This window comes from Aythya ferina (assembly GCF_964211825.1).
Source record: "Aythya ferina genome assembly, chromosome: 2".
Taxonomy (NCBI): Eukaryota; Metazoa; Chordata; class Aves; order Anseriformes; family Anatidae; genus Aythya; species Aythya ferina.
In genome coordinates, this window is record NC_140297.1 from 69,674,490 (window position 1) to 69,694,182 (window position 19,693).

The following is a 19,693-nucleotide window of genomic DNA, read 5'->3' on the forward strand; positions in this document are numbered from 1 at the left end:
CTTTGTTGGCACAAAAATGCTAATTCATTTTGCTGACCACAGCATCATGCTTTGATTAAATCTTTTTAAACAAAAAGTCATTAGCTTATTGCCAGCCTGAGATCATTGTGACTGTCAGGTCAAGTGAGGAATTTGGAGACCTTTGGTACATAAATAGTTGTAAATATTGTCCTGTAGAAATACAGATGATGTAATTCTAAACTGTAACTCCTAAAAGCAATGTAATTTTCAGACAACAGTAAATGCAAATTATTATGCCAGATCCATCTAAATCTTAGTCTATAGATCAAACATATTTGCACCTACATACCTTAGAATGAAATTCAGCCCAGGACATTGGTTGACTAGGCAGAGCTGATGTTCAGCTTTGCCAATGTCAAAATGAAATGCTGAGAATCAGCCAACATTTAACAGAATGGGCCAAATCCTGCTCTCTGTTACATCCCCAGACCTCAGATAAGATGATGGTAATTGAAAGCAGTTTTGGTTCAATATTTCTTATATTTTAGGTGCTATGGAGCAATCAAGCAATATGACCTTTAGTGCTCCACCAAAGAATCAAGTTCTGCTCTGTACAGGATCCAGACTAATCAATATCCTATTATGATCATAGCCTGTTATTTTTAAAGCTGAGACATACTGGGAATAGCCTGGACAAAACATTGGTCCCTGCAACAGCAGAGATTCAGCAGATTCACAAACTATTAGCTTGCAAATCCATTCTTTTCAATAAAATCACACGGAAGTTTAAGCTGTATTGTATAATATGGCACAAACATACAACATCTACACCCGCGTAAGCACTTAGGCCAAATCTCCAAACAACGCCCACAAAGATTTTCTAAGAAATGGGAATGCTATATCAGTCCATACATCTACATAAATAACAAGCTCAGATTAACTTGTCAGGTGTACAGGGAGTATAATCATCAAAAGCATGGGATGAAGTCAATAATGGCACAAGGTCTAACTTTGCTCTTGTTTGATGGGAGATGGAATTAACTGAAGGAAATCTTAACCCCATGGGGAGCCAATGACTTTCAAGGCACAATGATAGCGTCCTTGACACGAAAAAATGTGGAGTGAAACTTTGACACATCAAGGTCTCAAAGTATCTCTTCAGCTCACCTTAGCATAGTTGGACTTTCATTTGTGGGAGCAGTGCGAAATAAAGATGGCATTACAGGTATACCTGAGCACATGTTGACTCTACTTAGACGAGATGGGGGGGGGGGAGCACCAGACCTGTTCCTGTTTTCGTGAGACAATGACCAAGAATGCAAAACCAGCATGTGACCATGTGCAGTCAGATTTATTTTAATCCAGGAATACAGTAGAGCACAAACCCTTCTCAGAGTACCTTTTTCCTTCAAAATACATGTAGGCTTGTTCTCTTCAAAACAAAATAAATAGCAGCCCTGTTACTAAAATCAATACTGAACTCAACTCAGGTCATAGTTGTCTTTCTATTTTCACATATTTTCTATTTTATGATAAATGATGCCTTCAACTAAATGAAGAACTAATTTAGGGAATTCGTAAGTCAGATTAATAAAACAGCTTCACGTTTTCAGACTCTTCTCCCAGTAAGGCTTGCACCTATGCATTATACCATTGAAAATCATTAGTCTACCCTGTCATGGTAACACTGGGATCATAGAATCATAGAATCATAGAATATCCTGAGTTGGAAGGGACCCTTAAGGATCATCAAGTCCAACTCTTGACACCGCACAGGTCTACCCAAAAGTTCAGACCATGTGACTAAGTGCACAGTCCAATAGCTTCTTAAATTCAGACAGGCTCGGTGCAGTGACCACTTCCCTGGGGAGCCTGTTCCAGTGTGCAACCACCCTCTCTGTGAAGAACCCCCTCCTGACGTCCAGCCTAAATTTCCCCTGCCTCAACTTAACCCCGTTCCCGCGGGTCCTGTCACTAGTGTTAATGGAGAAAAGGTCTCCTGCCTCTTGACACCCCCTTACGAGGAAGTTGTAGACTGTGATGAGGTCCCCCCTCAGCCTCCTCTTCTCCAGGCTGAACAGGCCCAGTGACCTGGGGATGAAGGATAAAACTCCCGTGTCCCTTATATGTACAGGTTGTTTGTTACTCTGCATTAAGCTGGGTGCAAGAGACCCATTCTGAAGGGTATCTGGGGGGCCTGTAATGTTGCTTTCTTGTCACAGGTGTTTAAAGCTATAAATCTGGTCCCTCGCCACCTGCCCACGCAGGGTGCCAAGGTTTAGCAGCAGGAGGCTTGTGGGTGGTTACAGGGTGTACAATCAACAGCAAAATTACCAAATTTTGAGGGTAAGCAACTATTTCTTCTCTTGGCAAAACATTTCATGTTGTCTTTGTTAGTTGTGTTCAGGGAAAGGAAAAAAGGTGAAGTTTGTTGCTTTGTCTTTGGAGGTTTCAGCTCTCTCCAGAGCCTATGTGGCAGGTTTTGGGAAGGGAATTTGCTGTAAGTAGAATATTTCATGTAGATACAGATCTTCAGTGAGCCCATTCCTTTGGGTCTTATGTTTCTCTGTGGTGACGACAGCAGGCCAGGAAGAAAAACTGGGAAAGGTAAAGACTTGTTATGTAAGCTTTATGCTGCACCTTGTTTAATATGATTTTCCCTGGATACCTGTTTGGTCTAGGACTAGCTACTACAGCAAAGAGGGAGGAAAGGAATAAGCACCTCTAGAATCTTTCAAACTCATATTTGAACTTGATAATATGCTAAAGAGTCTGTATGAAACAGTCTTGCTTTGTTTTTCCCTCAAAGCACACTAGACAGTCTATGGTACAATGCTCTGTATTCTGCATCTACTTGATCATTCTTTCATTGCTAACGGAAAAACTAATGATATTTGACTTTTTTTTGGGGGGGAGGTAGAGGTGTACTTGTAATAGCAAGAAAGAATTTTCAGGCATGTTTTGAATCATATCAGAGTCAATGTGTCCCCACACCATAGTTTGAGACCTTGTAAGCCAAGAGCTAACACTATATGTGCCCTTAAAATTGAAATAAGTAATGGTCCACAGCTGTTGTGATGTGGGTACAGGTGGCTCTAAGCATCTGAATGAAGCTGACCTTTTACATACTAATGTTCCATAGCTGCTAATAAAAAATGCGTTCTTTTTTTTTTTTTTTTTTTTTTTCCAGAGATGGGAGTAGATAGAAATATTACTAATATTTCAGTAAGATCTATGTATTGTAACTGCAATGAAATGAGAAAGGTCAAATTTTCTTTCTTTTTTTTTTTTTTTTTTGTATTGTCTAACTTCTCACCCATCTTTGTTGTACTAATGAAATTAAGATATCCTTCATGATATAACTGTAAGCTAGGGGGATCTAAATTACCTTCATCTGGCATCTTTCCAGTATACTATAAATGAGGTAATTGTCCTTGACTATAAAATTTGCATTTTCAAGACTTAATTGCTATCATTACATCTTTTTGTAATTCTATTAATTTAACTGAATGGAGCATTTGGTTTTATGGTGAAAATTTGCATTAAAACATTGTACATCTAAATAGAATTTTAATATTTGCGTCAAAAGCTCAGTACAGTTTTCCCACAGGACCTAAATAATTTCACAATAAGAGAGCAGGAAACAGTTGCACTTTAGGTCAACAAACAGGTTTTCCTTTAGTGAATGTTAATAGAACTTGCTTCAAGAGGCATTGTGTGCTGAAAATCACTCCTGAAAATCTCTGTAGAAGTCTCCATGAACTCTGTACCATAACTATTAACAGGAAATGTATTTTCTCAGCAGCAGTGTAGGTAGGGTGTATGTTTGTTCTGTCTCAGAAGAAAGCGTGACTAAGAGCTCTGTCTTCTTAAGGAACTGCCTTCCTCTTCTGAATCTTTCAATCCTGTCTGGTCTGTATGCTTTGGTATTGCCTGACTAAGTGAGCAACACTTTGTCTACAGTCTTAAATGTGTGCATAGTCATCTAGTCATGTTCCATTGTGCTATGAAATTAATTCATAGGTCAATATGTTGGCAGCTTTTGGGGAAAAATTTCTGTCTTCTGCAGTGACCCCCCCCCCCCCAGCCCGCTACACAGCAATGCATAGTATTTTAGACTTCTTAGTTATCTTTCTTTTCTTCTATCAATACAAGGTAGTTCAGTCATGCAAAGGCTATGGACAAAAGGTTCAAGCAGTGTGAGGAATCTGAACTGGCTAGATACATTACAAAAGGCCATGATGCCATATGTGTACTATTTATACATGGGACTCAGTGCTAAGGTATGACTTCATTACCGAGTATGCATAATTGAATTTGAGTCAATCTTTTTCCAATATATTTGCATTGAATTTGCGGGGACAGGACCTTGCGTCAGGTGTTCGGAGGTATTTAAGCCCCTAGATTCCCCAGGAAGAAGATCCCTTGTGGGTCTGGGTTCCCAGTCTTGGCCAAGCACTGCAAGATAACAACTGACACATATGAGCAGACAGACTTCCATGCTAGCCAGAAAAGTCTATGCCATTGTCCGTGCTGTGTTTGTAAATGTCACTGAGTTGTATAACCTATTATTTACAGAAGTAATCAAGCTGGATTTGTTTTATATTGAGTGTGTCTGTATTTTTTTTTTTAATTTTTTTCTGCAACATGTGAGTAATATTTCACAAGAGAGAGTCTGCTTGTGACAGAAATCTCATTAACTAGTCTTAATATATGTTGTATTTACTGGACTTCATAATCATCATGTAATTAAGCTTCACAACTGGCTTGTGAAGCAGGAAAGATGAAGGATGTCTCCATTAAAGAGATTTATGGGATGATAAAATTAAAGACAGATTTCTGGAAGTGTATAGGTATTACTTCTCATTGATTTCCGTATCTAAATACCTCTGAGAGCCTGAAGATCTTTCAAAGATGTGTAGCCAGCCATTAGTACTAGACTAGACCCAAAACTTGGGAGCACAGGGTGAAGCCTTTATATAAGATCATGACTTTGGGGCAAGTGCCACAGTTGTTTTGCCTTCTGCCCATATTTTCTGGATGGAAATCACACTTTACTTTGGGGACTGTGTGATGGTTCAGTGTATACTTGTGAAATGTGTTCATCTGGTTCATGTCAATATGGAACAATGCTAGGGCCTCATGGTATGATGAATATGACCTTCTGTCTTACATACCCTTGTATAACCACAAGTCTAAGAAAAACAGAGTGGCTAATGTATATAGTTCTTGTATTTTGTAAAGGAATAGTCCAGCAATTTGTGTCAATAGGGGATAAGAGAACAAAGGGGCTTCAGAATAACTGCTATTATGACTATTGCATGGGACACTATGCAAGTCTGATATCTGGCCAAGATGGACAAAGGAGAAGGACAAGGACAAAGCCTGGGAGGAAGACTATGAGCTTTCAGCACAAGAGACTCCCAGAGGGACCACCGGAGACTGATATGCATGCGCCAGTAGGAGGGTTCAGATTCCAGGAACTAATTATAATAACCCTGCCTTTTCTAGAAGTAATAATGAATATGTAGGAGTCTAGGAGCATAAAGACTAGCTGCCTGATGTAACTTGTGTGCATCTTGGTGGAGCAGAGACTCCCAGCACACCCAGTGCTGTTAGCTTACCTCTATTCGTTTAATGAATTGTAAACTTTGATTGTAACCCTATTTGGGACTTAGCCGTTTATTAAATACTGAGAATGCAATATAAATGTGATTAACTTAAGAGTAGGTAACCCGTCTTCTTCCATGTATGGCCATTTGCATGTACAATAATTCTATATGAGTCTTTGCCTGCTCTGGAAAAGAATCTGCATTTCACAGACTGAGGCAGAAGGGCTGTTGAGAGGTACAGCTGAGCCTCCGAGTCCTGCAAGCACTTGTGCTACCATTCAGTTGAAGTCAGAGCTGTGTCTTTCTGGGCATGTGCACAGGGTAAGAAGGCTCACACATATGCTCTACTCAGAGACTGTTTTTTCCACTTCAGGGAGGACCCTCTGTATTTTTTTTCTTAAAGGGTGCATTTCATTTGATGTGAACATTATGCTAAGGATGAATTTTTAGACAGTTTATATGATAGTGCATTAGGAAAAACAAACAAACAAAAAAAACTTATTCCTTTGAAAAATCCAGGTCTAGCTGTTAGCATCAATTACTCCAAGCACCTACTGACTTTTCTGGCATATCTATCTCATTGAATCTTGGTAGTGATTTTATGTACTTTAAGCATTTGATCACATAATCAGCTTCTGCAAAGCAATGCAAAGGATCCTGAGCATTGTCCTGGTGGATAGGCATGTCAAACCTGACACAAACAAACATAAGGGAACAATTGTTAGAATGCATTGTATCACATTGCATGCTAAAGCATTTGCTCTGGTAATCCACCATGCTGACATGTCTCTGTGCTGATGCCATCTGAGCAGGGACTGTATCCTTAAAGTTGACATATGCATCACATTACAGCAGTGATTTTGTTATGTATCATTGGCATAATGGATATTCAGAAGAGATTAATAATCTCGAAAGGTGGCTTGAATCCACGTATCTCATCCATATTCTGGTGACTCAGAGCATTGTAGAAACTCATTTTATAACATCTCACACTATCTTGGGCAAAGGAAAAGTAAACAGTTGCCTAGGGCAACAGACTTGGGAGAGAGGCTGTCCAGGTCTTGTTTCCTACTCCCTCTGTATTGGCAAAGACAGAAGCACAATCCATTTAACTTGTGTCTCTGCTGTCCCTCCCACTGCCCTTTCTCCAGTTTATTGCTGGTGGAAATTTAAAGACCTCTTGTTGCCCTTTCTGTCTCTTTCTCATTCACCCTCACTCTAAAACTTCTGCTGGTCTCTCCTGTCTTTTCTTCTCCTTGAAGTCTCCACTGCTTCCTACTCAGGATGTCACAGGAGTGAGGGGATTCACTATCCTTTCCCAGACTCACATCTCTTTCTATTGCTGCAAATAATTATTAACGCTATTTTTTTTGGCCATTTTTGCTGAATAGCATCAGCCAGCCTAGGGTATATGGTAGCCTGAGCTACATGAAAAAGACACATTTCTGCACTGAAATATACGAGATTGCTTGTCCATTGATAGCTGTGGCTTTAAAAGAACTTTTTCATATTGAGAAAAAAGAAAAAAAAAAAAAAAGACGGAAATCTTTGTAGTGCTCATAATTCATGAGATTAAATGAGACAAAAGTAGGACAGTGTCAGCATGTTACTGAATCCCTGGAAAGGTGTGGCCTGTGCTATTGCTAATGATGCTATTCATGTAACATAGAATGCAATTGCAGAATTCATTGCCATGGGATGTTGTGGAAGCCAAAAGGCACAAGTGGCAAATCATTCTGTCCATGGGTATTAAAAAGTTATCTAGATGTACCATCAAGCTTAGGAAACATTGTAAGCAGTGCTTGCCAGAAGGTGTGGCTATACCAGTACAAGGATCACACTGTCTGTGATCTGCCCTTTTACTTTATAGAGCATCTGCTGTTGCTCACCAAGTTCCTGAGATGGGATACCCAGCCAAATTCACTTTTGGCCATGTCTGTATGGTAAGCTTTGGTTTGTGTGACCTGCATGACTGAAGAGACTAATAATTGAATCTGATCCATTACATCTTTGTCCAAAGACTTAACATATATGGGCAAGAGTTCCTGTTTTAATGGTGCTAAGGCTGGTCTTTCAGTCTGTCAGTCAAATGTGCTTCGTGGTTAAGGTGTACTACGGTGGACTTAGTCATCTGATAGTTGAGTCATTTCAAATTGAGGTTAAGAGAAGCCTATTCCATATGCCACTTTCTCCTGTTTGTTAAAAACTGTCTTTAGGATGAGATAAATTATCTAGATTAGGTGCTGTCTCATAACTTGTGTACTTTTGTTGAATGAGCTTGGTGGCTTTGTCTGCAAAATGAGCAGGGTTCAGAAAGGGCAATTTGTTCTTCCAAGCAAGAAAGTAAGTCCTCAGATAATTTGCATGGGTGTTGTTCATATATGTACTGCATGTCTTTCTGAGTGGATCTATTTTTCCCCTCTCAAAGCTTTGGATTGCCTTAACTTGCTCTGTTTGGCCAATTCCGCTTCCTTCTGGCACATGTCATGTACTCCTACAAACTGTACAAAAGAAGCTGTAGAGGTGTGCCACCCTTTTAAAATGACAAAACAACAACTTTCCCTTGAGATTAATGCAACTTCCTTAAATCAGGAGCTGGAATTTTGAATTATCACTTACCTGATTGATGACAGAAGTCTCTGGAAAGCTTCTTGCACATATACCAATGTATATGTACAGCAACAAAACATAAGAGAGCTGCAGATATTTTGCTCATTTAACTCATTATTTTTGCCTAAGGAAGTGGAGTTCACATATGGAGGCATTTATTTATTTTTTTTATTTCATTTACTGTCTCACATCCCTACTGGAAATTATTGTTATTAAGACAATCTTGTGTAGGAAAGCAAGGAAGTGTGAGTAATTTTCCAAGTGTGAGGTCAAACATTGTTTTCACTTTCTGCTCTTAAAATCTTAATTAGAACAGTACCTCCACTAACTGCTGGGATCTCTTTTGGAGTAACTAATGTAGTGTGTCTGGTGGTACCTTAGCTGAAGTTTAAGTTATAATAGGGAGGAAGCTTTCAAGGTGGTAAATAATGCATTGATAGCTGGCAATGTTCTTGCTCTGTGCTTTTCAATACTGTTCAGTTAACTCTAGAGAAAGCTCTGTGAGCATAACTGGGGATAAAATTGTGTTCTGGTGTCACTGAAATTAATGGCAGGTTGCTAATACCTTCTGTATGACAAGGGGTCATGCTCAGGGCAAGGGTTTGGGGACATTCAATGAGGGTTCAAGGTTCGAGCAGGCAGAGCTGCAGGAAACCTCAATGGTATGAGGAAACATTACCTAATTCTGACATCCAGTACCTAACTATGGTTGTTGTTTCTGGGAGTCATACATGGTTTCTTCTGTTCAATCTGAGATGTCAGTGGGGTAGTATCTCAGATTCTTCTTTTTTAGCCTGTCTTCTATTCAAGCAAGTAAAAATTGGACTCTGTATCTGTTCTGTTAAAAAAAAAAAAAAAAAAAAAAAGTAGATACACATTTATAAAATAAATAACCAAACATATGGAGACTTGTCTTTCATTAACTGTATATGGCTATCTTTTCTCATTTGCTTTCTAATTTCTTAAAACTTTTACTTCTAAGGATTTATCTGATAATAATTCTGCATACAATGGATTGGACTCTGACAGAAGCTGAGCAAAGGGCCTCTGGGTATAAAAGTGAAATTGCCAGTGTGAAAGAATTTTCAATGCTTAGACTAACCCCTGGAAACACGGTAAAAAATCCAGGCTGCTGCTGCACAACACAAAATAAAGACATAGTCAAGTACTATGGATCCTGTGGTCTATATGCCTTCTCTCCCCATCTGTCATCTGTTAACTTTGTTATCACTGAGGTGTTGGTCAATGACATTATGTAGTGCTGAGTTTGTGGGTTTTGTTGATGGCTGCATACTTGGTCTCACCCATCTCAGCCATGCTAGCAACTTCACGTGTATTAAGAAGTAAGCAAACCTGACCTTAAGTGAGCTTGAGCAAAGTTTTTGATGGCTTGTATTGAACAACGCAAATGTTAGGTACATATGTGCAGGCACTCTTGAGTAAAACTGGATTGCTTAGGGGGTTGACATGTAGACTTAGCAGGAAGGTATACTAAGTAAGAAAGCAGAATTTTTAAGAAGGTGTCCCTAGATGTAGTATTTTCACTTCTTGATACTGTTCTATAGAGTTAAGTTCCTCTTGAGTGATCTTAAGATTCACAGAAGTTGTTAGGCTGAAACAGCATGATTTTTTTTTTTTATTTTTAATTCCCCCCCCCCACACACACTTGGTCTGAAAGAGTTTTTAACAAAAAAATTACCTTAGGTATATTTTTTGTAATATTCTCTACTCTTATCATCCTAGCTTAACAGCCAAGGCAGAAAATGCAGACATTTTTAAAGCCATGATTTTTTTTTGTTTGTTTGTTTGTTTTTTTAATGCATTGGCTTCTGAAAAGGTCTGTAAGTTCATTTCAAATTGTGGTGAAACACCACGCAATTACTTGTCTGTCTGTTTGCAACTAAGCCCCACTTCCTCAATTTTTTCTCCCATGTTTTTCTTCCATCTCTCGCAGTGCTTATTCTTATAATAAGTTTATTATTCTTACAGCTTAATTTTCTTATTTGCTGGCCATCAGTTTGTCAGTTATGATCAAATGTCAAAATGAAAGCAAGCATAAACATGAATTATCAAAAATTACATAGTCTGTATACATATTCCCCAGCAGAAACGATTTTTCCCTCAATGTGTACTGGACATGAATTTTAACTAGACGCATGAGTTGTCTATATATTCATTTTCACATTTGATATCTAATGGCCAGGTTGGGTAACCCACTACTTACCTGCTAGGCATGAAGTACTTACAATATATGAACAATACTTTTAAATCTTTTAATCCTGGAAGTTATTCAAATATATTTCAAGTACCATCTTTTCTGCAGTAAGAATTTTTTAGTCTCACCTCCATAGGAAAGCTGTAACAGTGTTTCAGGTTACATTATCTTCTTACTTTTTTTTTTTTTTTTTTTTTTTTTTCTGAACAATATGATAGACACCCCTCAAAATAAAGATTTTTAAAAAAAAAGGGGGGGGGGGGAGGACCATCATCACACTGAAGAAGGTCGTATTTAATTTTGCTACCATAAAGCATAATATTTTCATTATTTTGGGGGAAAAAAAATATAATAATCAAACGTTCACTGATACTTTGGAATTTCTTTTGCACTCTAACTTTTAAAGGAAGGTATTGCTTACAATCCATTTTTTTCAGCATGTAATCCATTTTACCTTTTCAGTATAATTGTAATGAATTATAGACAAGCATATTCTCTCCATTAGAAAAATAAATTGTAACAGGGGTAAACAGGCAGTTTTCAAGATTTATGTTTCTTTGAATTCAATATAAAGGTTTTCATTTCCCAGCCCCATTATGGGTTTATGCTGCAGATGCTGTGAACATCTAAGCCTTCCTCCTTTATTTTTCCACTGTGTAACTTTCTTAACCTGCTCTAGAAATGCAATGAGCTTGCTTTGCAATGAAAAAAGTCCACCCATTTCAGTGGGTAAATTGATGCCCACTCTATCAGTGCAATACACATCTGTCTGCTGAGATGAGGGAAAATCAGGCACCATGTTGGCTACGTGTGCCTATTGAATGTCCCTTTCCACTTCAGTCTCTGTGCAATGGTAAATGCTTACTGTGCTAACTGAAGTAGATCCCAGAATTCACAACAAGACTTTAGAAATTTCTTCGTGGCTTCTTCAACATAAAAAGGTGGCTTCATGGATACATGGGAATGTAGACTTACACAGGTAACTGGTTTAGGCAATGACACCATTATTCTTTTTCTTAGTTAAAAGGGATTCAAATCACAAGCTAATGCTTTCCACAAAGATGATAGGGAGAACAGCTGCTGCCTTGAAAATCAACACATTCTGCTTTTAGGATATTTTTGTGAAACTATATGAGTGTATTTTTCATTTTGTGTCCCTGGGAATATTTAGACTCAAGCAGGGTTAAGTTGCTGAAATACTGCAGTGAATGTAGTCATCAAGCCCTTCCTAATGTCCAGGTCATTTTGGCACCTGCTGTTAGGAGATTTCCAAGCTTGCAAACTCAACTCAACCTTTGTTTGTGCTATTCTTTCAGAGATTTGCACCTCTTGTGGTCAATTCTGCTGAGACTGACAGCAAGCTTGCTAATTTTTGCCAGTCATGGCAGATTGTTTCACTGTTTTATGTCTTAAACATAGTCAGCTGGAATTCCTGCACTTTGATGTTTGAAGCCAGTGAACTTTTCCCCACTGGTAAGATCATGTATTCACTTCACTTTTTGTCTTCAACACTTTCAGATTATCTGCACATATGATTGCATTGCAAATGTGTGCAGATACCTAATTTCCTTCTGTGAGGCCATAGAAGGCCATTGAGATGTCCCATCGACTCTGCCACTGAAATGTGGAGTGCTTCCTGATATCATCAGTGGATGGCATGTGAAGCTGGGCTGCATTTATTTTGCATTTCTTTGCTAGTATGAAAGGACTGCAGAAATGACTAAGTGTGGATGAAGGTGAGAGTGGCACATGCTGAGCGATGGCAATCCCTGGCTGGCCAGCAGCCCCTCTGGGTACTGTTACCATCCAGTGTAATGCAGAGCAGCCTGTAATAACTCATGTCTGGTTTGGGTATGGAGGCAGAAGAAAGGGAGCATATGACTTTCTTCTAGGATCTGCTGCCCTGTAAAAGGATTTTAAAGAATCTTTGGGGGAAAATTTAGGTCTCAGATGTACACATGTGGATCTCATTGATTTCATAGGAAAGCACATGAGTATGTACATTAACAGATGGAATATGGCTTTTGATCTTTGAGAGCAATTAATATAAAATATGGAATTACACTACTGTGTAATAGGATGTTTTTACTACTTTGTTAAAAGTATTCCCCAGACCCAAATACGTAACAACATAACTTCCCAGGCCACAGTCTTGTAACTCCAATAAAATATCTCCACCGATGTTTATCACTTTTTGATGCTGTTCATAACTGTGTTTAGCTATAAGGCCAATCATCTTCCTGTTCTCATGACTGTCCAAGCTGGGGAATGACCTTACAATGGAAAGAGAAAGGGAGGCTTAACTGTCACAACTATCTGCAGGGATTCTCCTGTGACCATTTATTTCCTGTCCCCATGTAATGTGTTGAGATGTGCTTGTGAAAGCTAAGCCATGATCACACAAACATGTAAGCACAGAGAGTTTTGGCATATGTTTATGGGCCTGCGCCTGTAGGTGGACAAGTACCTCTCATAGCTGATACTTGATGGAGGACAGTGGGTTAAAACCTCTGTTGGCATAGACCTTGTAGGTGTGTGCAAGACTGACAGCTTGAATGTAGATATGTAGGGTTTACATCTTGAAACTTCTGTGGTCATATCTACCCGTGAATGGCTGGGAATAAAATGCAATGAACCTCAACTGGAGGCATTCTGGCTTTCATTTTGTTTAACTGAAATGCTCATTGTGCTCAACTGACAGATGTATTCACTGTGAAATGTGAAGCAGCTTCTGCCTGTAAAGGTTCCCACAGATATTACCTAGGAAAACAAGTCTGAACTGAGCAAGAGACACCCAACATCTACCTGCAACAGATTCTCAGTTCAAACAGCAAACTCTTCCAAAAGTTTCTTCACCAAGTGGAATGGCACAGTGTGTGTCTCACAGAAGGTACTGGCAGGTCTTCTCAGGTCTCCCATTAAACTGTTGAATTGCAAATAAGAAAGCTGACCTGTAGGAAGCATTTTGTCAAGGTAGCAGTCATGGAGATGGGGGGAGAAGGGGGAGAAGGAAGATTGTTGTATCATCTCAGAACAAGAATTTACATGTTTCAATTTGAAACACTGTGTTCTTTTCCCTTGTTTCCCAGTCTGTCAATAGGACAAAAGGCAAATGCATCTGTTAGTCCCCTAGCCCCCCCCCACCTCATTCAACCCCACCCCACCCCCCCTTTTTTTTTTTTTTTTGTGTGTGTGGAAAGCCCTTAAGACTGCTCAAACATCTTAATCCTTGGCTGAAATCTGAAATGTTCGATATATATTTACTTTCAGGCAGGAACTGAATCTAGAAAAAATCCATCTAATGCTGCAGGTGAAATTTTAGAAAATTGTGAACAAAGGAGGAAAGGATAAAAACAAAACATGTATGCACACTTAGCTATAAATGCCATTTGCATTTTATTGCATTTTATCATTACATTATCTTACTATATTTCTGTTCTGAAGCTGGTAGTCCAATGGACCGACTACTTCTTGATGTTAAATTTCATAGATTTCAGCTGAAGTAGTTGTACTCTATGAAAAGTCATCTAGCTCAATGAGTTTTGATTTTGTTTGTAATTTTATTAATTGATTGTATCAACTAAATTTAGCTGCTTGTATCAAATGTCACTTATCCCATCCAGATCCACACCTATAAGAAATTAATGTTATTTTTAATTTAACAAATTTGCTATGCAAAATGGCTTTTTCATCCCTCCCCCTTCAAAGATCTTTATTGTAGCATATGTAGAAGTGGAGACACAATCTACCTTCACTCTTTCCCAGCTCTGGGAATATTCTGTATGGTATTTTGGATTGGTTCTTTTATTCATATTATCAGAATGGAGTAGAGAAAGCCTTGGAGCAACTTAATCTCTGTGGCAAATTCACCAAAGTAGATGCAGATAGATAATTTTTGATTTTTTTCTGTGGCTTTACAAGTGAGAGAGGATGCTGAAGGTAGCTTTTCTAAACATCAAAGGTGAGGATAAAGTTTGCTGTTCTCTTGGATACTCGAGCTTTTTCTTAAAGATTAGGCAAGTGTAATTAAATATGGGTGTATATTAGACAGTTAAATCTGTACCTTCTGACTGCCTTTATGCTTAGCATTCAGTTGGCACTGAAAGTTTGTTTCACTTTAGTTTCATACATCTAAAGCTTACCTAAGCTTGTCCTCTCTGAAGAAAAGCATGTATACACTGGAGTCCAGAATGCCCCACCCTCTTTTTGGTGCTCTATTTGCTCCTTGCTGACTGACAGGGGCAGGATGGGCCATATATATTTTCCCCCTGTAGATTGAGAGGATAAGGTGTGTTTGCTTTTGAATCTGAAAAGTAGTGTCATCCAATCTCGATTTTCATTTTGATTTCATTTTGATGCTCAAAGGTAACATAAAGCTGGATGCCAGGGAAGACCATCTTCTTAGTAAGGAAGGAAAAAAAAAAAAAAAAAAAAAAAGCCAACCCTGCACTTCTCAGTGATTGGGATTCACTGTGTTGTTGCTGGGTGGAACTGAATAATGCTGTTGTTGCTCCTGCCTCTGCACAGTGATGTTTCTGTTCCAGTTTTTGCTGACTCATATGCAAGAAAACACGATGAACAGACACAAGGCACGGTAACTCTTATTCTTTCCACCACCAACCTTGGTGAGTATTTTTTTTTTCCTGTCTATGGCTAGCATAGTACTAATATAGCTCTACTATTACAGTTAATAGGAGGGGAAAAGGCAATCTTGTAAACAAACTGCTAGCAGGCAGATTGATCTAAGAGAGGGCATTTAAATGCAACCTGCTGTTTGTGGTACATCTACCTCTCTTTAGGGCTGATCAATCCTGATAACTTGCCTGTCTCTACAAACTACACTTGCTAGAGTTGTGTTCTTAAATGGGAGAAGTGCTTACAATACCCATTTACAACTGTATTCTGTTTAATTAGTCAGCACAGCCAGTGCTGCAGGGATAGATCACTTTGCTTTAAAGATTTGAGAATGTTAATAGTACAGTATATCATTTTAATTATTATTGGATTAATGTTGTGTCTTGAAGAACATCCAATGCAAATCACAAGAAATGGCCTGAAGTGACCCAAGGGTTGTGCTTTATTAGAAAACTAATAGGTTCATTGGTTAAATACAAGGAGAGGTTCTTTTTTCAAATGTCACTCTGCATTGGGCTGCTGTGTGCACGCATGTGTGTATGTGAAAATGAAATCCTCTCACTTTCACTTTGTCCACAGAAATTTTCTGTAGCTCATACAATAAATGGCTGAGAAAGCAGACGTAATACCAAGAGATGAAGAGAAAATCCAAAATAACAGTAAGGAAGACCCATTTCCCACTTGTGATGTTGTAACAGCATCCCCTGGTTGCCCTGCCAGTCTGGTTTTGGCCAGCCTCAATGAAGACAAGGGAAGTTCAGTGGTGCCAGAAAGACTGTCTGTCCTCTCTAGCAAGGCTGTGGCCCAAGCAAAAGCCCTTGCTGGTCCAGAGATCATCAGTGGCAGCCAGGCACAGAGCAGGGCCTCTGGGTTGGCAAAGTACCAGCTGACAGCTGTAAACACACCAGCAGGGGGCTCGTTGTACCCCTTGGCAGTCTGTAAACTCAAGCCTGTGGACATTACTTCACTGCACTCCAAAAGCCTCTGCTGCGACTGCAACCAGGATTTGGAGGTACCACATCCCCCTGAGGTGTCCAAGGTGGCTGGAGAGCTTCCCGAGGCAGTGAAGAACCTTAGGTGCTGCCACATGCAGTGTGCCAGCACACAGTATGCAGGGAGCGGCACTAAGGGCATTGTGGCCCCTTGCAGTCTGGGCCTGGCCATTTGGATGAAGACCACAAAAGTAATGGAGACTTTAGAAAATAAGAAAAAGGAAGAAAAGGAGAAGTACCGGCTCCAGCTAGCTATGTACCGAAGACTTCTACTGTTGCGTTCGATCAGGAGCTTGCACAAGCAGCTGGAGCAGCAGCAGTCCAGGTTGCAGGAATGTTATGGCATGGTGATAAATACCAAGAAAGAAGTGTTGAAACACATTCACTCAACCTTGCCCTCACCTTCTCCATAATCGTGTTGCTGTATGTAGAAATGAGCTTTGTAACGCCACTGGAGCCATCAGTAAGCTTGCATGCCATGAGGTGGAGTCCTCCTAGCCAAGAGTATGTGCCCACATGTGTGGAGAACAGAAGCAGCAACAGCAGGACAAGAGAAAGGGGAAGGTAAAGCATTGGCCCCTGAATTTTTCTGCAGGAAGCTGGAATAAGATTCTATCTGTGCAAGGTGATGGCTGATGCACACTTGAGGTCTTAAGCTGAAGCAGGATATAAAAAGTAAACAAATGTATTAAAAAAGGAATAAATAAATAAATAAATAAATGGGAACCGAGTCTGACACATGATCAGTAAAGGTGATCTGATGCTAAAGCTGCAGCCCTTTAAATATGTGATATGGCAAATCACTTCAGCATTAAAGGAACTTCAGCAGAATATTGTTATTATTATTTTTTTTTTCTGTCTCCTCAAGGATACCCAAGCCTAGAAAGCCAGGATATTTGACGAACTTAAGCTCAGGCTTGATATCTACCCAGCTGCCTGTTTTTCACAAAACTGCTAAGGCCATTTTATGTTTCTGACCTCTACCCTCCTATAAAATTTGTCTTGACCAGAAATTATTGCAGGAAGGTAGAACAGTCAAATACACGTACAGAGAAGCAGCACAATTGCCTAAGCCTTATTTCCTTAGGAAAGCAAGCTAGAAACAAAGGCTTTATAATCCGATGTTACATTAGAAGCCCAGACTATCAGTGCCAGGGGAATGTTCAAGGTTTGCACAATTAGTAATCTGCTGCTAATTCCCAATGGCACTAGTGTCTGCAAATCAAGCATATTTTGTGCCTTACTGCTGTCATCTAATGGAGGTTGGTGACAATTAGCACTTTTAATCCAGGTGTATTAGGCACTTGGAAAACCCTAGAGCAGTTTCTCCAATTGCAAGGTTAGGATGCCTGCAGGAAATTTGATGTCAGTAAGTAACAAACACACAGGGAAAATTAAAGAAGAAAGATACAAGTTTGTTGTTGTTGTTTGTTTGTTTGTATGCATTAAAAAGGCAATTTATGTCCCTATCATTGAACAGCAAATTGAAGAGTTGAATATGCTGGTTTAGAATCTGAAGCAAAAATGCAAAAATGTTTTGAGAACAAAAGACATTGGAAAAACTTCCTTTTCTGGGGCTTAAAGTGGTATGGAAAATTTGGAAAATTCTCTTTTTCTTCACATATGCAATTCTGATGATGCCACCTTTTCTTTTACCCTGTTTATTAGAAATGTTTCGGTAGGTGAGCAACTTTTTTTTTTTTTGTAAATCATCTATTCCTTACATGAAAAGGCAAGTCTATTATTAAATGTCATATTTTTCTGTGAATAATATGCTATATATGGGAAACTTTTTCTCCATGTCTTTTTTGTGTGCTAATAGAGGGAGGGTGTGTGTGTGTTTGTGTATGCATGCATACCTATATACAGGTGGTCATGAAAGGTTGGCACTTCATTTCCTGTAGCAGAATAATCTCTCAAAATAATCTCTGCTGTCTATGAAGAACTGGTTGATTAGATTCACATGCACACATCTGTGAGCAAGGTATTGAAGTAATTCAACAATTGAAGTGCAGCACAACATTGTCATTGTTCCATCTTCATATTTCCTTGCACCCAAAATCATGGAAGCCCCCTGGGTATGCGCAATGTTAGATGGGCTTATTTATCTCCTTGGGCCCTTGCATAGCCTCTTACACAGCACAAGCCTGGAATTTTGTATGCAGAATTACTGTAGAAACATCGTTGGCATCAAGGAGATAGCAACCTCATTTGGGGGATTTAGGTTGCCAGGGACCTTTAATGGGCTGCAGTAATGAGATCTGGAGATCTATGTGACTATTACTCCTGTGTTCTGAACCCACCCAGCTCTCTGCTCAATCTTGGGAAGGCTATTCTCTGTCAGTAATGCAGGTTTACCAAAGAACACTTAAATACTAAATTCAGCTCAGAAGTCATTTGTTCTGTCTTAATATGCCCTCCAGGAAGGAAAGATGATCATGGCCAAGAGGGATGTGCAAAGATTTTGTTTGGTTGTTTATTTTAAATGCCTGAACTATAAATAAATAAATTTCATTGGTTAAGAGTGAAAGTAAGTGTTATGTTAAACCAAACATAAGCAGACCACTATTAGGTTGTGTCTCTTGGGGAAAGAAGTGTTGAAGAAGGTGCACATCTCTCAAAACTAAATAAATGCAAAACTACTAAATTCTGAAATCAAATGTCATATTGTTTCCATTAGGAAGAAGACTAAAAGATGTATTTTTGGCATAAACTGTGTTTGAAGAAGAGTTAATAAATTTTATTTCTTCTGAATTAAATTCAACTTGGCTAATACTATCATGTCATTGAACTTTATGTATGCGAACAAAAGTAAGATAAAGTAGCTATTTTACCTCAGCAGCTGCTGTAGTATTGCTCTGTCCATTACTAATGCTGCTACCTATACCTATAATACCAATTGTTTTAAAGATGACTTGAAAAACGTTGAAAAATATTGCTCACACAAAACACCATGCAGCAATAGTTGAGTTGTCAACCTGTACAACTGTAAGTGCTTTGTGACAATCTTTGTTTTATGCAACACCTCTCATAAGATTTCTTGAGCCTTATTAGAATCAGTAGACGCTTCCACACTGTGAATATTAAATGCCAAGAGATCTGTGCATGAGCAATGCTGTTTGATAGCTGGCAAGAAAATGAAGCCACAATCTGTTCTGTGTATGCATGGTCTTTCAAGTAGTGTTTTATGGATACATGCAAAATAAATGTTAACCAATGAAATAAGAACACTTGTCCTTGCAACAATTTGCTATTTAGCTGGTGTTGCCAGTTTGGCTACTGGGGTTGGGCAAACCAATTGAAAGTTATGCGATTTTAAAATAAGCATATTTTACAAGCTTAGAAAATGTGGCTTAACAGCTATGCTTTTCTATATGTTTTCTATAGCTTATATTTCTATGTTACGTCTATATTTTTTCTGTATGTTAGCAGCTGAAATCAAGTGGGAATGTGCCATCATGAGTAACCCATGGAGATGTTCTCAGACAGACCAGAAAAAGTTACAATCTCAGGTTTAATAAAAATATGTCTTTTTGTTGTGGTTTAACTCAGCTGGCAGCTAAACACCACACAGCCATTTGCTCACCCTACCCCCTCCCTCTCTGGGATGGGGTAGAGAAAAGGGAAAGTGAAGCCTGTGAGTTGAGATAAGACAGTTTATTAAGACA

At 39.0% G+C, this 19,693-nt stretch overlaps 1 protein-coding gene across 2 annotated transcripts; it reads left to right on the top strand.

Moving 5' to 3' along the window:
* The first annotated feature begins 2,231 nt into the window (after positions 1-2,231).
* LOC311431817 (uncharacterized protein) lies at positions 2,232-19,197 on the top strand. Of its 2 annotated transcripts, none has more exons than XM_084509710.1 (3): positions 2,232-2,307; positions 14,943-15,023; positions 15,613-19,197. In XM_084509710.1, the coding sequence occupies exon 3, from the start codon at positions 15,638-15,640 to the stop codon at positions 16,436-16,438; it is 801 nt and encodes a 266-aa protein (XP_084365836.1). In that variant the 5' UTR covers positions 2,232-2,307; positions 14,943-15,023; positions 15,613-15,637; the 3' UTR covers positions 16,439-19,197. The 2 variants fall into 2 exon arrangements, with proteins under 2 accessions (XP_084365836.1, XP_084365837.1); XM_084509711.1 differs by having other exon boundaries at positions 2,235-2,307; positions 14,926-15,023.
* Positions 19,198-19,693: the final 496 nt, after the last annotated feature.